The sequence below is a fragment of the Oncorhynchus masou genome, chromosome 2 (assembly GCF_036934945.1).
Source record: "Oncorhynchus masou masou isolate Uvic2021 chromosome 2, UVic_Omas_1.1, whole genome shotgun sequence".
NCBI lineage: Eukaryota > Metazoa > Chordata > Actinopteri > Salmoniformes > Salmonidae > Oncorhynchus > Oncorhynchus masou.
Genome location: NC_088213.1, coordinates 36,206,826 through 36,228,467, shown reverse-complemented (window position 1 = coordinate 36,228,467; position 21,642 = coordinate 36,206,826). Strand labels below are relative to the sequence as shown.

Here is a 21,642-nt window from a genome sequence, read left to right as displayed (position 1 = left end):
TTTATTGTTTACTCCATGTGGAACTCTGTGTTGTTGTCTGTTCACACTGCTATGCTTTATCTTGGCCAGGTCACAGTTGTAAATGAGAACTTGTTCTCAACTAGCCTACCTGTTAAATAAAGGTGAAATAAAAAACAACCTCTGACACTATGGGAAGAGCAGCCTCCAGGGACACTTCTACAGTACCAGGATGAACCAGGCCTTTCAGAGACGCCTCAATGTCAAAGTCAAAATGGTGGCTGCCATCCACAGAGTTTGAGTGAAATCTGCTCTGGCAAGGGGAAACAGCCATCGTAAAACTCTGAGATGGATTTCAGAGATTAGGTCCAATATAAGAAGGTTATTTAAGTGATTAGTTACATCCCATACGCATGCAGGGATAACTAACAAGTGAGTGCAGCAGCTGGATGAAGCACCTGGAAGATGGAAGCTCACGGAGGACAGATATCCCCTTTACCCAGGGGAGTGATCTGAATCATCCATGTCCCCACGATGACCTTCATCTATCAAGGAGGGACGTGCGTCCCATGTCACCGACACATAACACACTCCACATAACACACTCCACATAACACTCCGGGGGTACGTCTGATTAAATCACACGCTCATTTGAATGTAAAATGAGCTTCAGGAATATGGTACACTGGTCCATTTACAGAATATGTTGGACATGTACGGTATACACATTCATTATGCAAGAAGGGAAGGAAGGAAGGAAGGAAGGAAGGAAGGAAGGAAGGAAGGAAGGAAGGAAGGAAGGAAGGAAGGAAGGAAGGAAGGAAGGAAGGAAAAAGGGAAGCAAAGAAAAAAGGAAGTAAGGAAGAAAGATGTACTGCAACAAATACTAGAATAAATTGAGCTTTCATCTCCCAGACTCCAATCCCACTTGCTGTTCTGCCCAGTTAGGATACACATCCACTGCTCCATATACATTATGACAGAGAAGAAAAATGGCTTACTCTGTTTTGGACTACTTTTGACCCCTCTACCCTCACTACCCAGAGTTTCAGAGGAGAGAGTCAACTTCAATCTGGCCAAAACCAAGAACACTATTAAAAGATAAGACAGCCTCAATTAGGTTGCACTTTCCTGCTTCCTGCAGTTCCAACAGCTGTGAATGTGCACTTCAACACATCTCCACATCTGTATTCATACGGTATCAATTTATCTGGGTGTGCGAGTCTGCGTGCTACGTGATGAAGTCAGTGTATGTTACTCTTCAACTCGGCAAACAAGGATCCTAAAGAACTTGGAAACATCCACAGACAGAGAACAGAATGAGACTTAACCTCTCATTTAGTTGAGTGGTGCACCGCCAGTTTATCAACCCTCTATCTCTACTACTACTGGAGGAGCAGCCTGCTCCTTCTGGTTACTGGAGAACAGGTCTGCGACCCCACAAGACCTTTTGCTCATTGTATGGAATCAGTGTTTCCCCTAGGATTCTTTTCAGCAGTTTTATTTGCATGTTTTATATTTTGCAGTATATATGAAATGAATATAAGGGAAACACTGTGAATGTATTGTAATACTCTCTCCCTCTCTCTTTCCATTTCAATTTGATTTCATATGTTCCATCGAGCTATAATTATTCTTGCCTGTGCGTGTGTGTCAGTTCCAGATATATTTTTAAACCCCAGAGACCAGTGCAGACACTGGCTGACCTTTATTTAAATGTCTCCTCCACTCGGAGTACATCTCATTACAGCCAGGCCACCGGCTCCCCACCATACATCTCGGCTCAAAACCGAGTTCTCTCAGTCAGTCCCTACTCTGCCTGCAAGCCGTCCCCAGCTATTCAGTAGTGCTAATTATCAGACTCTTCTAAATGAACTTCCTGCAGACAGACGGGGTCACAGCATCCCTCCACAGCAGCAGATAATGATATATACATACAAACACTGTCTGGGTGTTAAGATTCTGAACCAGCAGTCCAAGACACTGGCACCTCATGTTAACATGTCATCCCTGGTAACCACCACCCTCCTCCCACTGTCATCCCTGGTAACCACCACCCTCCTCCCACTGTCATCCCTGGTAACCACCACCCTCCTCCCACTGTCATCCCTGGTAACCACCACCCTCCTCCCACTGTCATCCCTGGTAACCACCACTCTCCTCCCACTGTCATCCCTGGTAACCACCACTCTCCTCCCTCTGTCATCTCTGGTAACCACCACCCTCCTCCCACTGTCATCCCTGGTAACCACCACCCTCCTCCCACTGTCATCCCTGGTAACCACCACCCTCCTCCCACTGTCATCCCTGGTAACCACCACTCTCCTCCCTCTGTCATCTCTGGTAACCACCACTCTCCTCCCGCTGTCATCTCTGGTAACCACCACTCTCCTCCCACTGTCATCCCTGGTAACCACCACTCTCCTCCCTCTGTCATCTCTGGTAACCACCACTCTCCTCCCGCTGTCATCTCTGGTAACCACCACTCTCCTCCCTCTGTCATCTCTGGTAACCACCACTCTCCTCCCTCTGTCATCTCTGGTAACCACCACTCTCCTCCCGCTGTCATCTCTGGTAACCATCACTATCCTCCCGCTGTCATCTCTGGTAACCACCACTCTCCTCCCGCTGTCATCCCTGGTAACCACCACTCTCCTCCCACTGTCATCCCTGGTAACCACCACCCTCCTCCCACTGTCATCCCTGGTAACCACCACTCTCCTCCCTCTGTCATCTCTGGTAACCACCACCCTCCTCCCACTGTCATCCCTGGTAACCACCACTCTCCTCCCTCTGTCATCTCTGGTAACCACCACCCTCCTCCCACTGTCATCCCTGGTAACCACCACTCTCCTCCCTCTGTCATCCCTGGTAACTACCACTCTCCTCCCTCTGTCATCTCTGGTAACCACCACTCTCCTCCCGCTGTCATCCCTGGTAACCACCGCTCTCCTCCCTCTGTCATCCCTGGTAACCACCACTCTCCTCCCTCTGTCATCCCTGGTAACCACCAGCCTCCTCCCGCTGTCATCCCTGGTAACCACCACTCTCCTCCCGCTGTCATCCCTGGCAACCACCACTCTCCTCCCGCTGTCATCCCTGGTAACATCCACTCTCCTCCCGCCGTCATCCCTTGTAACCGCCAGCCTCCTCCCGCTGTCATCCCTGGTAACCGCCAGCCTCCTCCCGCTGTCATCCCTGGTAGCCACCACTCTCCTCCCGCTGTCATCCCTGGTAACCACCACTTTCCTCCCACTGTGTCTTCCACATAACCCGGGCTCCAGTTTCACTATTATACAGGTCAGGCAGGGCTACTCTGTGAGGGTTTGGGGAAATCATTGGGACAGCCATTTTGCATTTGAACTAGTGTCCTCAGAAGGGTCTGAAAGCAGGACGGGTCATGTACATTATTCACCTCATCAACTCTACACACAATAGAACAATAAAATACACACCTCTATAATAATCTCTATTTTAATGTCCAGCGGTATTATATCATCAATGTTTCTCTCTCACTTTCATCACTTTTGGCTCTAATAACATTTTCTCTAATCTTTATACTGTTATGCTTATGCAAAGATGAAAGAAAGCACCCAATCACACCCTTCTTTAACCTTGGAAGATTCATATGGGATTTTGGGAGTTGTTTCTTAAGAGGTGCCCAACTATCTCCATTGAAATGGGTGTTCATGGAACAGCTCAGTGTGTTCTTGTGAAAAGTGTTGTTCAGACAGACAGACAGAGCGGTGCTGTTGAGACAGACTGCAGAGTTCAGTGGGCCTGCTTGATCCTTCTCACAGTTGTTCAGACAGACAGACAGACAGACAGGTACCTGCTCTGTCCTCCTCACAGCTCTCCTTGATCTTCCTACGGCAGACTGCAGCCAGGGCGATGAGCAGACCCAGCAGACACACAGCCAGACCCACCGTCACCCACAGAGCCACCGGAGGAAACACCATGTTCTGACCTGGGAGAGGCGGAGAGAGATCAAGAACGGAGGAGGGAGGAAGATACAGAAAAGGAGACAGATACAGTTAGTAGAGAGGGCACGCAACATGGTCATCACCATGACTACCCCATCCTTCCCACCGCTATGGCTGCCTATCACCATTCCCATAACCATCACCATCATCTCACCATTATACAGTTGAAGTCAAAAGATTACATGCACAGATTAGAGTCATTAAAACTAATTTTTCAACCACTCCACAAATTTCTTGTTAGTCGGTTAGGACATCTACTTTGTGGAGTCATTTTTCCAACAATTGGTTACAGACAGATTATTTCACTTGTAATTCACTGTATCACAATTCCAGTAGGTCAGAAGTTTACATACACTAAGTTGACTGTGCCTTTAAACAGCAAGGAAAATTCCAGAAAATGATGTCATGGCTTTAGAAGCTTCTGATAGGCTAATTGACCTCATTTGAGTCCATTGGAGGTGTACCTATGGATGTATTTCAAGGCCTACCTTCAAACTCAGTGCCTCTTTGACATCATTGGAAAATTAAAAGAAATCAGCCAAGACCACATTCATCTGTACAAACAATAGTACGCAAGTATAAACACCATGGGACCACGCAGCCGTCATACCGCTCAGGAAGGAGACACGTTCTGTCTCCTAGAGATTAACGTACTTTGGTGCGAAAAGTGCAAATCAATCCCAGAACAACAGCAAAGGACCTTGTGAAGATGCTGGAGGAAACAGGTACAAAAATATCTATATCCACAGTAAAATGAGTCCTATATCAACATAACCTGAAAGGTCGCTCAACAAGGAAGAAGCCACTGCTCAAAAAAAAAACTGCAAATGGGGACAAAGATTGTACCTTTTGGAGAAATGTCCTCTGGTCTGATGAAACAAAAATATAACTGCTTGGCCATAATGACCATCGTTATGTTTGGAGGAAAAAGGGGGAGGCTTTCGAGCCAAAGAACACCATCCCAACCGTGAAGCACGCGGGTGGCAGCATCATGTTGTGGGGGTGCTTTGCTGCAGGAGGGACTGGTGCACTTCACAAAATAGGTGACATCATGAGGGAGGAAAATTATGTGGATATATTAAAGCAACAGCTCAAGACATCAGTCAAGAAGTTAAAGCTTGGTCGCAAATGGGTTTTCCAAATGGACAATGACCCCAAGCATACTTCCAAAAACAGGGATTTTTTACTAGGATTAAATGTCAGGAATTTTAAATGTTTAAATGTATTTTGCTAAAGGTGTATGTAAACGTCTGACTTCAACTGTATGTGCCCTTACCACATCATTATTGTCACCATATTACAGATTGTCATCATCATCACCCTCCTTATATCATGCTTGTATCATCTGGATGTTAGGGAACATTTACTTTATTTGAAATTAACAAGATGTGGTGATTCATCGAGATCCATTTAACAAATACTTGAGTGTTAAAAACATGGCCAGATGGCAGAGATATCTCAGCAGTTGGAGTACTTTGTGTTGTCTTTTTCTACCCAACAGCCTTGGCACTGTGAAAGAGGATGTGGGCACTAGGTATCCTCATGCCTTCTGCTGCATTCACAATCTGTCATCTGGAGTAATGATGCCCAATGACATCACTCGGTATTATCCTATTAATCATAAATAGAAATCAAATATGATGTTGTATTTGTATAATTCTGATGCTACACTGCCAATGAAAACAAAAAAAAAAACGAAGCGGAGCATTTTTCTGACGGTTGTGAGAATGACTGTCTATCAGACAGTTTAGCACACAATTCACTCTAGAGAGAATGAAATATCAAAGTGAGAGACAGCTTCTTGACAAGATAAAACCAACAAAAATCTGGTCAGCAAGACAAAGATATTGCAGACATCCCCAAATTTCCCCAGGGCATTCCAATGTAACGGAATAAAGTAGAGAAGGAAAAACAGCTTGAGACACTAAATAGCTTGAAGGCTGGCTATAATACAAACTGGCCTCCTTCAGAGAACCCACTCTGGGAAGATAATTGTAAAAAGTCTCGAAATTGACTAGTGTTGGGATGGAGAAATGACCAAGCATCTGCAAGGACTTGGCACAGGACAGACAGAGAGGACAGAGACACACTATTGCACAGCCAAGATGGAGGTCAATAGGAAGTCTCCTTCCTATTGAGAGAGAGAGAGAGAGAGAGAGAGAGAGAGGGAGAGAGAGAGAGAGAGAGAGAGAGAGAGAGAGAGAGAGAGAGAGAGAGAGAGAGAGAGAGAGAGAGAGAGAGAGAGAGAGAGAGAGAGAGAGAGAGAGAGAGAGAGAGAGAGAGAGAGAGAGAGAGAGAGAGAGAGAGAGAGAGAGAGAGAGAGGGAGAGGAGAGAGAGAGAGAGAGAGAGAGGAGGGGAGAGGGAGAGAGAGAGAGAGAGAGAGAGAGAGAGAGAGAGAGAGAGAGAGAGAGAGAGAGGGAGATGGAGGAGAGAGAGGGAGAGAGAGGAGAGAGAGAGAGAGAGAGAGAGAGAGAGGGGACTTCTGTCCATTGCAGTGGATGTGGAGGGCCAGGAATGTGTCATAATGGTAGATGAGACAGGATGCAGAGAAATGGAGAGCTCTAGGGGGGGCAGTAGGGGTGGCATTCTCTGAGTAAGACAGAAAGGGTTCATTTCACCTCCTATCTGTTTGTTTACCTTTATTTGGCCAAGTAAATTGAGTGTTTGAATCAAAACATGTTTTGACAGTATGTGGCCATGAGAGCCTTCATATGTATGTGATTATTGGAACACATTATAGGAAGCAAGATTATGCTTAACCACGTAATCCTATTTATGATTAACCATATTACATGGCTATTGTATAATATGCCATGAAGAATAATACACTATATATATTTTGGCATATATTTAGGAGGGCTTATGATGCGATCGTGGTGCTATATTCAATCAAAAACAATTGGTTTTCAGAGTGACTGATAATGTTTAATATAAGGGTGATTTGGCAGACCATAATCATCGTTGAAATGTGACAGATGTGGATGTGCTGGATGTGTTGCTACAGATTGACTTCTAATAAACTCTGTTCCAGCCCAAACCCATATCAACAGCAACTTGTCATATAGAGAAAGGAGAAAACCTAGATAGTCCATCTTGTCATTTTGACAAAGCAGTATATAGTTCCTTGGGCCAACCATGACTGATGAGCTCCACTGTCTCTCTGTAGAGCTCTTTGCTCCGTGCTATTTAAAGGATAACCACTGTGACCGTGTTAATTCCAAATGCAAAGGCCAAAATTACAGATGAATACTAGGTAGTACCGTGTTCTGCTCGCTGTACACTCTGCTTCGTGCATGAAGTGTCCACATAGAGCTATAATAAGACAGAGAAGTAATGAATGTGTCTGGCACTTTGAAGCAGAGCAGAGCTGTGCTCTGTGCTTCTCCCTCTCTCTCACCCCTCCCTCCATTTTCTCGATCCCTAAGGGCAGGCTGATCAAGACAAATGTCGTAGTCGGCTATCATTTCAGCGCTGGGGCCCCAAAGGGCTGCAGGATCATATTTTTCTTTTTCTCTTGTTTGATGATGTGATTTTGCTTTCTTCAGAAAGAGATTTGTCTCTAATGGCTCTGTTTACCTATCGTCTCTTTCCCCTCCACCCATTCCTTCTCTACTGGGGTGAGGATGGAGTGTTTTGGGCTGCCTGTCACATCATTGAAAGTCGGGAGACTGCAGAGCTGCAGTAATGGGGCCACAGAGGTGCAACTTCTGGGCTCTGCACTGAACTCAACACATACAGTTTATAGAAGCAAAACACAGGTCTATTTATGTAAACATCACTTTACAGTAATTACAGTGAGATAAGACTTGGAGGTTGGGCTGGACTACAGCCCTTAAATATTATCAGGCAGGTCGACTTGAGTGTAGATGTCGAAAGGAAGCCAAACAAAAAGGTTAAAAAAAAAAATTATGGGAGTGAATGCAGTATGATTAAACACCACCTAGATATGGACTCTTAATAGAGGGCCTGCATGACCAAAAAATACATTTAACTCCCCATTCATTCTATAAGACACACAGGGGCCTCATGCAGGCCAAGCTGAAGGTAAAGCCCAGATTGGCATTCATTTTCCTGGAGCCAGAGTGTTTTAAGTTCAGCCAGTGCCTACGGTGGAATAAAGTGCTCAGTCCTGGCCTGTCGTCTCAGATTGTCTCAGTTCTACATCGTCATGACAGACGAAGGATCAAAGCTGCTTTCTCTATCTGCGGGTGTCAGCTGAGTTTTACATTTACACGGGACAAAAAACACCTCCTTAACTGGGACCGAAGGAGAATGATGTCCCCTGACAGACAGACAGACAGACAGACAGACAGACAGACAGACACCCCACCACAGGCTAACAGGAGCCCCAGGGTGCATTCCAGGCAGGCTGGGGAATGAGGAGGAGCATAGAGGGGGTCAATAAGCTGCCTCTTTCATTATGGGGCTAAACCAAAGGCCTGGCAGATCTGGCCTTCAGAGCAGCTCAGGGCTGGTGTGATGTGAGAGGATCAGGGGACAGACAGTGGTTCAGTGGAGATCACAGGGAGGCAGGGTGGACTGGAGGATAGCCCTAGGGTGGTTGGACACTGAGGCCCAACCCTGCTGGAGGGTCTAGTATCCCCCATGGCCCAGAAGAAGAAGTCAAGGCCACACTGCAGAGAGGAAGAACAGGCAATAGACGAAAGCACGTAGAACTCATTCGGACAATAGCAGCCAGTCGACCTAAATCACATTCACAACCCAGTCTTCTGAATTCACATCTCGCTGGGATCAACAGCTCTGCAATCACCAATCAACAATCAATCAATCAACAATAAGCTGTCTGGTGATTTAAAGCTTTATTTCCTTCCATTCGTTTAGCAGTTGTGAGATCTGGGAGGACTGTGATAGGTTGGCAGTCATAATAACAACACTGAACAAAACAAGAAGCCAGAGCAGTGTCAGAGGTCAAGGCTCAGCCAGACTAGAAGACAGACAGAGAGAAGACATGATTTCCTTTTTTCCATTTGGGGGAATAATTGAATTTAATGGCCGACTTTGCATTTGTTTCAGACTCACATCCAGTGTCACACTTCATCACGGTCAGAGAAGGTGATCAAAAGCCTTGCCTCCGCCTACAGCATGAAAGGGCTAGCTGCTAGAGGTAGCGCTGCCTCTCTGCCACCTGTCCTCTGACTGTCCCCGGGTGCATATCTCACAGAAAGGGAGGACAAGGAGGAGCTCACCTCACCGGGAGAGGAAAAACTTGGCAAACTGAGATGGATGAGCACAGCTTTTTGTCCTGTCAGCATCTTTGCACTGAGCATTCTCCCCCATTTCTTGCATTTCAATGAATTGCTTTTCGGCAACCCAGCTCACATTTCCTTACACAATTTGTCTGACATTATTGCCCTGGTTTGATGCCGTGGTCTTGAGGAAAACAGAAAAATATGATGTGTACGTGGGTGCATTTAAGACAGAATAGTGACTCTGCAGTTATTGGAAGAAATAATTTTCTAACCAAAGTTTTTTCACAGATGAACCCATACAAGCCATCTGGAGGTGGCGGGCGGTGTTTCGTGTGTGTCTGTGCACATGTGTATGTGTATGCCTCTGTGCATGTGTGTGTGTTGCTTGTTGTGGGTGTGTGTGACTGGGCTGGGATAGGAATAAGGCCTGCATGCAGTACCATTAGCCCACTCTAAAACTCTAAGCTGTCTTTCATGCACATCAGGAAGTAGCTTGTGACCTTTCTCCTGGGATGGATGCTTGGCTCTAGGTTCCCTGCCTTTACTTCACCATTTAGCACAACGCTGCTGAGAGTTTAGAATAGTGAGTTGCAGTGGGAGGTCACCTGCCCGCCTCAATGAGTTTGACTACTGATGTGATTGATCCAGACGTGAATACCAGTCCAGTAGTTCCTCCGACCCTCCCTGCAGCCTTGCACCTCAATGGTCATGTTCCCTTGAGACAGCCTGGATTAAACATGGAATGGCTGGGTTAGGGGAACAATTGTCTGGTATTGGCTGTCCTGAGCTAGACCTAGTCTCCAAGTGTAGGCAAGTCACACAGATTGAGACATTGTGGGTCTCTAGATTAACTTCTCACTAAGACACTAGTGTCTCGCCCTGCATAAAGACTAACCTACAGACAGAGACAGAGCACTCACAATAATGAAAATGTACTTTTATCTCCGATCCATTTCACTATAATTCAAATACAATCTCTTTTAAAAAATCCCTCCAGATAAATATCCAAAATGTCTGACTGTGCTATAAAAAATTGCTTACAAATATAAAAAATAGGGCCATAAAAAAATTCCCAATCTTATCTAGTGTCGAGTGAAAACAAACTGTCGGCATCAGAGGTTTTGGTTTAATACTCTCACAGCTAGGAATCGTTTTCAGTGTAACACATCCATATAAATACTGATTTGGCCGTGTGTTTAAACAGTGTGTGGGGAATCTAATCCTCAGGTCAATTCAGTGGGGTGGTTTCAAATCTCATTCCAGAAAGGTTAACACGATTTTCTCATCCTACAGTCTACAGCGTACCAGAATCAGACTGTATACCCAGTATGATGGCTAATTAAGCATGTTAGCATCCTAAGCATGTTTCAGACTGAGGGAGGGAATGTGTGGCGGGGGAGTTGATAAACACTAGCCTAGTATGAGAAGATCTGGGACTGGAACCACAGTGTCTTGTCCAGTCATACCACTGCTGGCCAGTCTATCCCCCACCTCAGCTCCTCGCTGCTTGTCAGCTCTGCCGAGACCTCCATTAAAAGCTCCTCTGACATCTCCTGTAGCTGACAGAGACTCCATCACTTCAGCATGCCCTCCTCTCAGGAGAGACTGGCATTAAGATGTCGGAAGAGGCAGAGTGGACTATCGATTTCTCACCACTTCCATTTCGTTCCTCCTTCGGCCGTAACAGCTGAGGCAAACTTTAGGTTGCAATAATCAGTTTAACAAGTCTTGTTCTCAAAATGTTTAATTAGTTTTTCAAACAAGGGTCTGACTACAAGAGGGCAGAAGATGTGTAGGAGGGAATCGCTAGTGACAGCTATCAGCACCTCTGCCGACAATCTGCCGGGCTGATCGTGTCTGAGATGAGTGGATAGGCAGAGAGCAAATAGACAAGGCCGCACTGCAGAGAGGAAGAGCAGGCAGGAGAGAGAGGGAGACCATTTGAATGGCTACTGTCAAGTAAAGCCCTAATCCTAACTCTATAGCCTCAATGTTTTACGGGAATAAACACTACCAACAGCCCCTCTGATTGGCTCTTTGGGCATGTGCGTTCTTTACCAGGATCTATTTGAAGGTGTGAGAGATAACACACGACAGAGGTGATACCCTAGGGAATATCATCATCATCATCATCACAGACTCCACTATCTGATATACACTGCTCAAAAAAATAAAGGGAACACATCCTAGATCTGAATGAATGAAATATTCTTATTAAATACTTTTTTCTTTACATTTTTTATTTAGAGTTGAATGTGCTGACAACAAAATCACACAAAAATTATCAATGGAAATCAAATTTAATCAACCCATGGAGGTATGGATTTGGAGTGACACTCAAAATTAAAGTGGAAAACCACACTACAGGCTGATCCAACTTTGATGTAATGTCCTTCAAACAAGTCAAAATGAGGCTCCGTAGTGTGTGTGGCCTCCACGTGCCTGTATGACCTCCCTACAATGCCTGAGCAGGCTCCTGATGAGGTGGCGGATGGTCTCCTGAGGGATCTCCTCCCAGACCTGGACTAAAGCATCCGCCAACTCCTGGACAGTCTGTGGTGCAACGTGGCGTTGGTGGATGGAGCGAGACATGATGTCCCAGATGTGCTCAATTGAGGTCTGGGGAACTGGCGGGCCAGTCCATAGCATCAATGCCTTCCTCTTGCAGGAACTGCTGACACACTCCAGCCACATGAGGTCTAGCACTGTCTTGCATTAGGAGGAACCCAGGGCCAACCGCACCAGCATATGGTCTCACAAGGGGTCTGAGGATCTCATCTCGGTACCTAATGGCAGTCAGGCTACCTCTGGCGAGCACATGGAGGAAGAAAGAAATGCCCTCCCACACCATGACTGACCCACCGCCAAACCGGTCATGCTGGAGGATGTTGCAGGCAGCAGAACGTTCTCCACGGCATCTCCAGACTCTGTCACGTGTCTGTCATGTGCTCAGTGTGAATCTGCTTTCATCTGTGAAGAGCACAGGGTGCCAGTGGCGAATTTGCCAATCTTGGTGTTCTCTGGCAAATGCCAAACGTCCTGCACGGTGTTGGGCTGTAAGCACAACCCCCACCTGTGGACGTCGGGCCCTCATTACCACCCTCATGGAGTCTGTTTCTGACCGTTTGAGCAGACACATGCACATTTGTGGCCTGCTGGAGGTCATTTTGCAGGGCTCTGGCAGTGCTGCTCCTGCTCCTCCTTGCACAAAGGCAGCGGTCCTGCTGCTGGGTTGTTGCCCTCCTAAGGCCTCCTCCACATCTCCTGATGTGCTGGCATGTCTCCTGGTAGCGCCTCCATGCTCTGGACACTACGCTGACAGACACAGCATACCTTCTTGCCACAGCTCGCATTGATGTGCCATCCTGGATGAGCTGCACTACCTGAGCCACTTGTGTGGGTTGTAGACTCCATCTTATGCTACCACTAGAGTGAAAGCACCACCAGCATTCAAAAGTGACCAAAACCTCAGCCAGGAAGCATAGGAGCTGAGAAGTGGTCTGTGGTTACCACCTGCAGAACCACTCCTTTATTGGGGGTGTCTTGCTAATTGCCTATAATTTCCACCTGTTGTCTATTCCATTTGCACAACAGCATGTGAAATTTATTGTCAATCAGTGTTGCTTCCTAAGTGGACAGTTTGATTTCACAGAAGTGTGATTGACTTGGAGTTACATTGTGTTGTTTAAGTGTTCCCTTTATTTTTTTGAGCAGTGTAGTGAAAGGTTGATGTGATTACCCCCCCCCCCCCCGCAATATAAACATTTGCAGACACCCACAATATTAAAGATCTTCTTGCATCCATCCTAAACCCTCAGTTGAGTGAGTTTGTTCTTTAGTATGCCTTCTCCTCTCTGCAGTATCACTAGGAGAATATATAATGACAGAATTTCTTAAAAAGACATGCCTCTGTATATCTTTGCCTAAGGCTCTCATTATAAAACAACATTTCTCATTTTGGTCTGCTGCAGTCTTTGGTGGTTACTGAAGAGATGAATATTCTCAGAGCACTCAGGAGCAGCTGGCTACGACCCTGCCACTGCCTCTGTATCAGGCCAGCTCTGTCTCCACCAACCACACAGCTGCACATCTCTAGGAAACAGCGACATATTCTCACATTCACTATAAAATATAGTCTTAATAAGAATGATTTAAACGCAAATATAGTGGGGCAATCGGTTGTTTCTTGTTTCCATAGAAATGCAAAGCAATGCTTTGGAGTAAAACATGCTAATTGGTGACTTCTTCTACTGCATGAGTAATTTCCTGGTCTTAAACACAGATTTTTGGGTGGGTGGTGATAATATGGATGATTTCCTAAAAAGAATGTAGCTGACAGGGACATACAGTCCAAAAATTGTAGATAACAGAAGCACCAGTTTGTCAAATTTACTTAAATTCAATTTGTATGTGCGTATGAGAGAGAGAGAGAGAGAGAGAGAGAGAGAGAGAGAGAGAGAGAGAGAGAGAGAGAGAGAGAGAGAGAGAGAGAGAGAGAGAGAGAGAGAGAGAGAGAGAGACTGCCAAGCAGTTTGGCTATGGATGTGACTTACTGGATGGAGCCTCCTCTCCACTCAGATAGCAGAGTAAGGTGGAGGAGGTCTGTAACCTCCACTTCCACTCAGAACATTACTACACTCAAGTCTTCCTTCACTTAAAGAGCATGATGCTCCTGGTTGCTGCATTAGAAGAGACCACAGTATGAATACCAACGTCAAGCTAAATGTATTTTAACACTCTCCAACATTTCAACTTTAAGACTGTATGTCATGAGACTGCCCTGGATTTAAGGGCTCGGACACACCAATAACGTTTGCACTTCTAATTTGCGAACCGAGAGCGCACCGATTTTACATCGTGTAGAATCGTGCAAAAATGTCGTAAGTTAGCTGTCCACCAGCGGGTGGTCTCTAAAACACAGCGTGCCGAACGATTGGCAGGCGAACACCAGTTCAGTGTGTATGTGTTGTGCTCTTTCACTGAGTTGTAAAAGCAAACTAAGTAGAAACTGGCAACTCTTTATTTTTTATCCTGATTTTTTACCCTGATGTTAGCTGGCAGGGTAACTGCTGTTGAACAGAAAAAAACATGTGTTTATTCACAGTGCTGAGCTAGTATTGTAACTGACATGTAATATTAGTTAATGTTTCATCCCCTCTCAACTGAGGTGAATGAATTAGCTACGCTAGCTAGTAGCTACCACAGCCAGGTTAGCTCCAGGCTCTAGCTATCTATCCGATATTATTACTATCTAACAGCAATTGTTTGTATGGAAATGTTTTGGAGCCTTTGTTTCACCAGAAGTAAATGAACTTGGCTAGCTTTCGCCAGTTGATGTACCGTTAGCGAGAGCTGGCCAAAAGTTGGCTAGCGTTAGCTATTATTCTTTCCTGAATCACACGATGAAACCATAAGCCAAACCATGTAAGATTGATATTCTGAATGTTTTCACTGCAATGTGTGTTTTTATTAGTCAGTATGGCAATGTAACGTCACAGTCTTCACTGTCAAGGTGCACAGTAGAGGTCTGGTGGGACCAATTTCGTCATCCTGCTACCATCCGCAGCTTTTCAAACCGCACTCCGCCCACACCCGCTGGCTTTCTGTCTGACTCCCACCGACTACCGCAAGAACTGGTTCCAAACCCAACCGCAGTCCCACAATGTTAGTTTAGGTGTATCTGACGCAGCTCACATGCCAGCCATGGTCTTAGCAATTTTGCTCCCTATAAGCAATATCAAATGCACAAACATAATTTAGGAAATTGTTTAAATTACCAGAGATTCTCACATGGCCATTATAAGGCTATCTGTATTAGTGGGCTATATAAACCAATATGATAGATGTAGTTTGTAGAGAGCAGAGTAGGAGAGACTTGCACTTTCTCTTGAGCTATTTTCATAGCCTGCCTTTTAGTAGTGGAAAGATGGGTGATCAATATCTAGGCCTATTTCTAGGAAATGTATTAAAGTATTTAGGAAGTACATTTCCTTGGACAGATAACTGCCCAGTGCTTCACCGCCCAAGCATAGGCTATAGCCTACTCTATTTAATTGAGACCAAACTTGAAGCAGCAATAATGACAACAGCGTTTTGCACAAGCCAATAGGATATAGCCTACCTTTTAGGGGGACAATTTACTGGCAGAGACAAGTAAATGGGTAATCAATACTTATTGAAAATGAAACGGCGCAACGCCTTATCGCCATAGAAGCTTAACCTATGCGCGCGTTGAGCCTTTTCAATGATGATTTAAGTTTTTGATTGCACTTCGACTCACGTTAGTTGAGCGCCCTCCACTTCTATCCATTATCAATAGCCTATTTATTTACAGACACTGTAGTAAACTAGTCTAATCATATTTAAATTAATTTCATATTTAAATTGACTGCAAAATGATCCTCCGCCCACGTAGGCAGCCTACTCTATCTCAATGAGACCGCACTTGATCTCTCACGCCCAACCAAGAGAGGTAAGGGCTACTGATGTTGAAGCAGCGAATTGTGTGAGAATAATGCGAAAAATATGTGTTTTAAATACAATAAGTAGGCTAACAAAGCAATCTGTCGGACAACAAATATATTTTAATCCCAAAGTCGTCTGTCTGACCGCCCACAGCATGACAAATGCCGGCCGCGCCGCAATGATCTCTGTCGGGACCCGCAGGTCCCGCTGGCATACCGCAGGAATGTAGCCCTCTAGTGCACAGTCAGTACACAACACTGCTCATCATGTCTTATGGTGACACTGGTCCCAGTGAATGTTGCAGTATATTAACAATATCAGTGAATTACAGTTACATCTTGAATTGATGGGTAGACCTACAGTAGCTACAGGTCAACAGCTTAAAGCTACAGTCTGGGAATAATGGTCATTTTCAATTATTGAACCATTGATTCTATTCTTGGATAATATAATGTATAAACGTACACCATGGAAATGCTTTTCCGTGCCTCATCTGAGAAGGATCAGATGGTGACAGGGGTCTCAGCAGGGTCAGGCAGCCAGGGAAGACTGAGGAGCTGAGGTGAATTTTTGCAGATACAGCACTTTATTATCTCTGCGCAGCAAACACTGGACAAGCCTGATGCTATTTTAAGTCAGTCTGACAAACTTTCAAAGTTGAGGTCCAAACGATACCATGGGTTGATAGAGGCTTTTCACGATGACACAAAAGATGTAAAACAAAAATGTGAGAAAGACCTGGTAGAAGCTATTGATGATGACTGGATACATATATGTTAAAATGCCCCGTCATGTTCATATCATCTCAGAATTAAATTACAGCAGTTTAACACCATCCAGTGAAACTGAATAACATGCACTCAGAAATGTCATTCCTCTGCTGGAGGTGTAAAACACAAAAGGGGACATATTTGCATATGTTGTGGTCTTGTGAAGGCTGGCCTAATTCTGGCAAAGAGTATGTACTTTTATTTCAGCATGTCTACAGATTCCACCCTTCTCCCTGTTTTTGTTTGCTTGTAAATGTTGATACTGGTGGCTGTTATCAGAAGAAATTGTGTAATGACACTGTGTAGCTCTGTTAGTAGAGCATGGGGCTTGCAACGCCAGGGTTGTGGGTTTGATTCCCACGGGGGACCAGTATGAAAATGTAAACACTCATTACTGTCAGTCACTCTGGACAAGAGCATCTGTAAAATGTGAAACATTTATAGTGGCTAAGAAATGTATTGCCATTCATTGGAAGGTTGGTTATCCTCACACAATATCAAGTTATCTATCATTTCATTTATTACAAGATTAAGGGTATACTGGGCAACTTTCATAAAGGTCTGGATGCCTTATATGGAATACAATCTGACTAAAAGAGTCTGTATTGAAAACATGCCCACGTCTGGGGAGATACCTATTGAGGCTATCGCTGGCTGCGCAGTCCTGGCCCTGGGGGTCTGCTGTCCTGGGGGTTGTCACTCTGGCCTTGGTGTAACACACCCACAACCAATAATGAATGTTTCACTAAGATCCTAAAGCTTAGTGGGGTGTATTATATTGTGGCAATTCAGGGCGGTGGACACCTAGGGACAGGATGAGGTGACCCGGCTATATTGTTTGCGAGTGGGGTGTATTAGATTGTACTATTAGGCCCATGACATTAATTATATGGAGGATTTGCTGTTTCTGCTTGTTAATGTATATGTGAGGTGTATGTGTATGCTTTTTTTTGTTTCCAAACCTTTCTCTTGGGAATTGAAAAAAATGAAGGTGGGAACTGGGAAGGAACTTGTGTTGTGAGAGTTGAGTTATTGACTAGACTGGTGGTGTCGGGCGTGCAGGCAGCTCGGGCCGGCTGGTCAGTCTGGCTGAAATGTGATATAGAGGATGTCTTAATAAAGACAATCAAAAGTCTTAGTTTTGCAATTCTAGTGGTTATAGGTGCAACACAATATTTATTATTGAATTACCTTTGATCTAGTTCAGTCGTATTTATCATTTAAACATATTTAATAATGATATTTTACCTAGCTTGATGACTGCGGGCATTTTTGCTTACTTTTTGTTCTAAATAGTGACGGCATATTGGATTGTGTAAAAATGCAGGAAATTAGCTTTAGATGCCCCCCCCAAAATATGCGGGAGGCCAAGTTATGTCTCCCCCACTTCTAAAACCAAAGTGGCCCCCCTCACCATACCCCTCAGGTATTTTGAATCAAAAGGAAATGTTTCCATGTCCAAGTTAGTATAGCGTAACCATACTATAACTATCACTGCCTCAGTCTCAGGCAATATCATGGTTGCAGACGCACGAAATGAGGCATTTGTCTCCTGAAGGTAGAAGTGTATCACCACTGCAGCCAGAACTTACACCAAGACCACACTGAGTACAAAACATTAAGGACACCTGCTCTTTCCATGACAAATACTTACCAGGTGAACACAGGTGAATGTTATGATCCCTTATTGATGTCACTTGTTAAATCCACTTCAATCAGTGTAGATGAAAGGGAGGAGACGGGTTAAAGAAGTACCTTTTTAGCCGTCAAACAATTGACATGGATTGTGTATGTTATGTTATATTGTGCCATTCAGAGGGTGAATGGGCAAGACAAATGTTTGAAGTGCGTTTGAACGGGGCATGGTAGTAGGTGCCAGGTGCACCGGTTTGTGTCAAGAACTGCAATACTGCTTTTTCCCCCATGTGTACCAAGAATGGACCACCACCCAAAGCACATTCAGCTAACTTGACACAACTGTGGGAAGCGATGGATATCAACATGGGACAGCATCCCTGTGGAAAGCTTGCGACGCCTTGTAGAGTCCATGCCCAAAGGGGGGGGGGTGCAACTCAATATTAGGAAGGTGTTCCTAATATTTGGTATACTCAGTATATGTGGACATAATGTTGTATGTGCTTCTATTGGCTGCTGTGATATACTGAACAGAGAGGGCCTCAGTCTTTACCCAGAAGTAATTTAGCTGGTGTGAACCTGGGGCCCTATAGGGGCCTCTAATCCTCTGACCTTCTTAGTGTGCTCCATTCACTACCAGTCATTTATCTCATCCCCATCTCTAAATCCAGCCAGCCAGCCATCCAGCCAGGAGTCTAACAGAAGGCATAGCCTTTGGCTAAAGCGCAAAGGACTTGACTTGGTTAGCATTTAGCTTAGTTGGCATAGGGATCAGATATACACTGGTGGCTCTGGAAAGTCTATCAGGAAATTGTCATGGTCTCTGTGTCTAATGTAGGATCATGCTGGAGCAGCAGTTTGAAATTCAAACAAAGTTGTATTAGTCCTTAAGCCTTGGGTTGGTTACATACCATATTTTTTGTTACCATAGATATTAAACTATCTTATTATGGATTTCAATATCATTTCACCAGAATTGCTTTAATTTTATCTTGCTATTTCTCTCAAAGCCATTTCTGCTACGGATGCCCGAGGTAATGTTTTTAAGGCAAACATAATGGAATTGCATCTTATTTGATAACGAGGGACGTCTACCGTACACGGTTGAGGCCCCAAATAACCACGGACCAAACAGAGCCATTGGAGGCGACAGTAACACTAACAACGGCATCAGAAACCTTCACTACAGCTTTGCTGCTCATCCCCCAGCAGTACAGCAAGTGGCTGGAAGTAGGCAGACACATACATTATAGATATGACAGGCAGTTTAAGTCTGGGTCACTGAGATGTCTTGTGGCGTTGACAGAGAGTTGCACTTACTGCAGACACATCCATGGAGGTGGACCCCCCCCCCCCCCCCCCCGTCTGATGAAATTAAACACAGTTGACGAAATTAACAATGTGAAAGGATGGATTGAGTTCATTTCCCTGTGGACAGTTTGTCTGTTAATGTGACCTGAAGGCGATCCTGGCCCTCACAGCTTCCCTCTATCCACACCAGTCACATTTGGCTATGTCAAAGATGGCTGCCATGTTCTAATCAATGCTTTCATCACAAATGTACGAGCATAATATCGGTTCCGAGAGTTAAAGGGCTGTGATGACACTGTCCCTGCAGATGAAGGCAGATGACTCAGTCTGACTGCAGTACTAAATGTTGAGTCAGGTTGAGTCATTTCAGTCACATTTACAGACAGTAAACAAACTCTTTTGAGTGGTTTAAGTCCATGCTGCAGGGAGGGAAGTAGGAAGAGTCCTGGGCCAGTAACACACCTCTACAGGGAGACGGCCACACTAGCTCCATGCTTAACTTTCATTAATTTCACACCTTGTAATCAATTACTGGTCTCTAGAGCTATCAGTAAAGCAAGCTACCTTTTCCAGGAACGAGCCCAAGTCTCTCAGCGCCTCCTAATTGAAAAGACGTATCACCGTTAGACAATACTCTTTGTGTATGGGCGGCCATTGATATTAACTGTTTCAAGGCACCAGAACAAAGCGATTTACGGAGGTTGCAAACACCTTTTGTGGGACAACAATGCATGGTCTTATCTGGTTTAAGAGAGTTTAAGAATAAAATAAATGGATATGAATAATTAAACGACCAAGCCTTTGAAGGTATGCTCAACCGTTTTCTCTGGGCTATTCTCCGCCCAATGTCTCTCAAAAGGCTGCACCTAATATGATTTGAAATCGTAAAGCAGAGGCTGACGCCAGGCCTCCAGAAACCAATCCCTCTTACAGGATAAAACAGCAACTGTGTGAAATGTACACTGCAGGCCCCTTGGCTCAACCCCACTGATTTCCAGTCCCCCCTCACTGTGACTCTGGGAGGGAAAATCAAAAATGAGCCTGATCAGTGACAAAATAGGGCTTTTGCCATTTTACTGCAGCCATAAATATAATCTGTCTTGAAGAAGAAAGAAAGCAGGAGAGGAGTGCAGGTCTTAAAGAGACAGGTTCCTTTCAGGCTCTGGGCAGGCATAAAGATGTCACAGTAAGCCACAGTGTGGAAAGGAGAGGAGAGGAGAGGAGAGGAGAGGAGAAGAGAGGAGTGCAGGTCTTAAAGAGACAGGTTCCCTTCAGGCTCTGGGCAGGCATAAAGATGTCACAGTAGTCCACAGTGTGGAAAGGAGAGGAGAAGAGAGGAGAGGAGAGGAGAAGAGAGGAGAGGAGTGCAGGTCTTAAAGAGACAGGTTCCCTTCAGGCTCTGGGCAGGCATAAAGATGTCACAGTAGTCCACAGTGTGGAAAGGAGAGGAGAGGAGAGGAGAGGAGAGGAGAGGAGAGGAGAGGAGAGGAGAGGAGAGGAGAGGAGAGGAGAGGAGAGCAGGGCTTAAAGAGACAGGTTCCCTTCAGGCTCTGGGCAGGCATAAAGATGTCACAGTAGTCCACAGTGTGGAAAGGAGAGGAGAGCAGAGGAGAGGAGAGCAGAGGAGAGGAGTGCAGAGGAGAGGAGTGAGAGGAGTGCAAGAGACAGAGACAGGTTCCCTTCAGGCTCTGGGCAGGCATAAAGATGTCACAGTAGTCCACAGTGTAGAGAGGAGAGAAGAAGAGGCCAGGATGTGCCCGATGCCATGCCATGGTGGCCTGGGACTGGGGCCGTGGACACTTATAGAGTCATGTACTGGTGATGGCTCCCCTGTGGTGAGGGGGAGGACAGGACAGGACCACACAGCAGGCCCAAGCCCACACACCCACACAGACTACCAGACAGCCACTCACAGTAGAGGTGTTCAGGCCGCAACGCTCCAACATTGTATTTTCAACTGCAGACATAAAATACATTTTGACATTCAGCCATCGCAAAGACCTTTTATGCCAAAAGGAGACAGTGAAGACGACAACAGGAACAGGAAGGCATAAATCCCCAACACAATAAGGGGAGCTCATTTTATCTCTGTGATTGTTGAGATGCTATAAGAGCAATGCAGTGAGCAGGAACTGGCTCGGCCCTAATCCCTCATTCAACCCAACAATCCCCCAGAGCTGCAAACGGCAAGACTGAGAGCATGCCAAATAATACTGTGAAGCCATAATACAGGGATAAAACGTCCCCATGTTGAAGGCAAGGGAGGGAGGGAGAACATGCAAACAACTTAACAACTCAACATGGCAGTG

The 21,642-nt window shown here is 45.3% G+C and overlaps 1 protein-coding gene across 2 annotated transcripts in view; it reads right to left on the bottom strand.

The window, feature by feature from the left end:
* LOC135504201 (CD276 antigen-like) overlaps window positions 1-21,642 on the bottom strand; it is an 86,838-nt gene that overhangs the window by 24,570 nt on the left and 40,626 nt on the right. For both annotated transcript variants that reach the window (XM_064922562.1, XM_064922553.1), the window contains one exon: window positions 3,791-3,925. In XM_064922562.1, coding sequence (XP_064778634.1) covers window positions 3,791-3,925 — 135 coding nt within the window. The remainder of the gene's footprint in view (window positions 1-3,790; window positions 3,926-21,642) is intronic.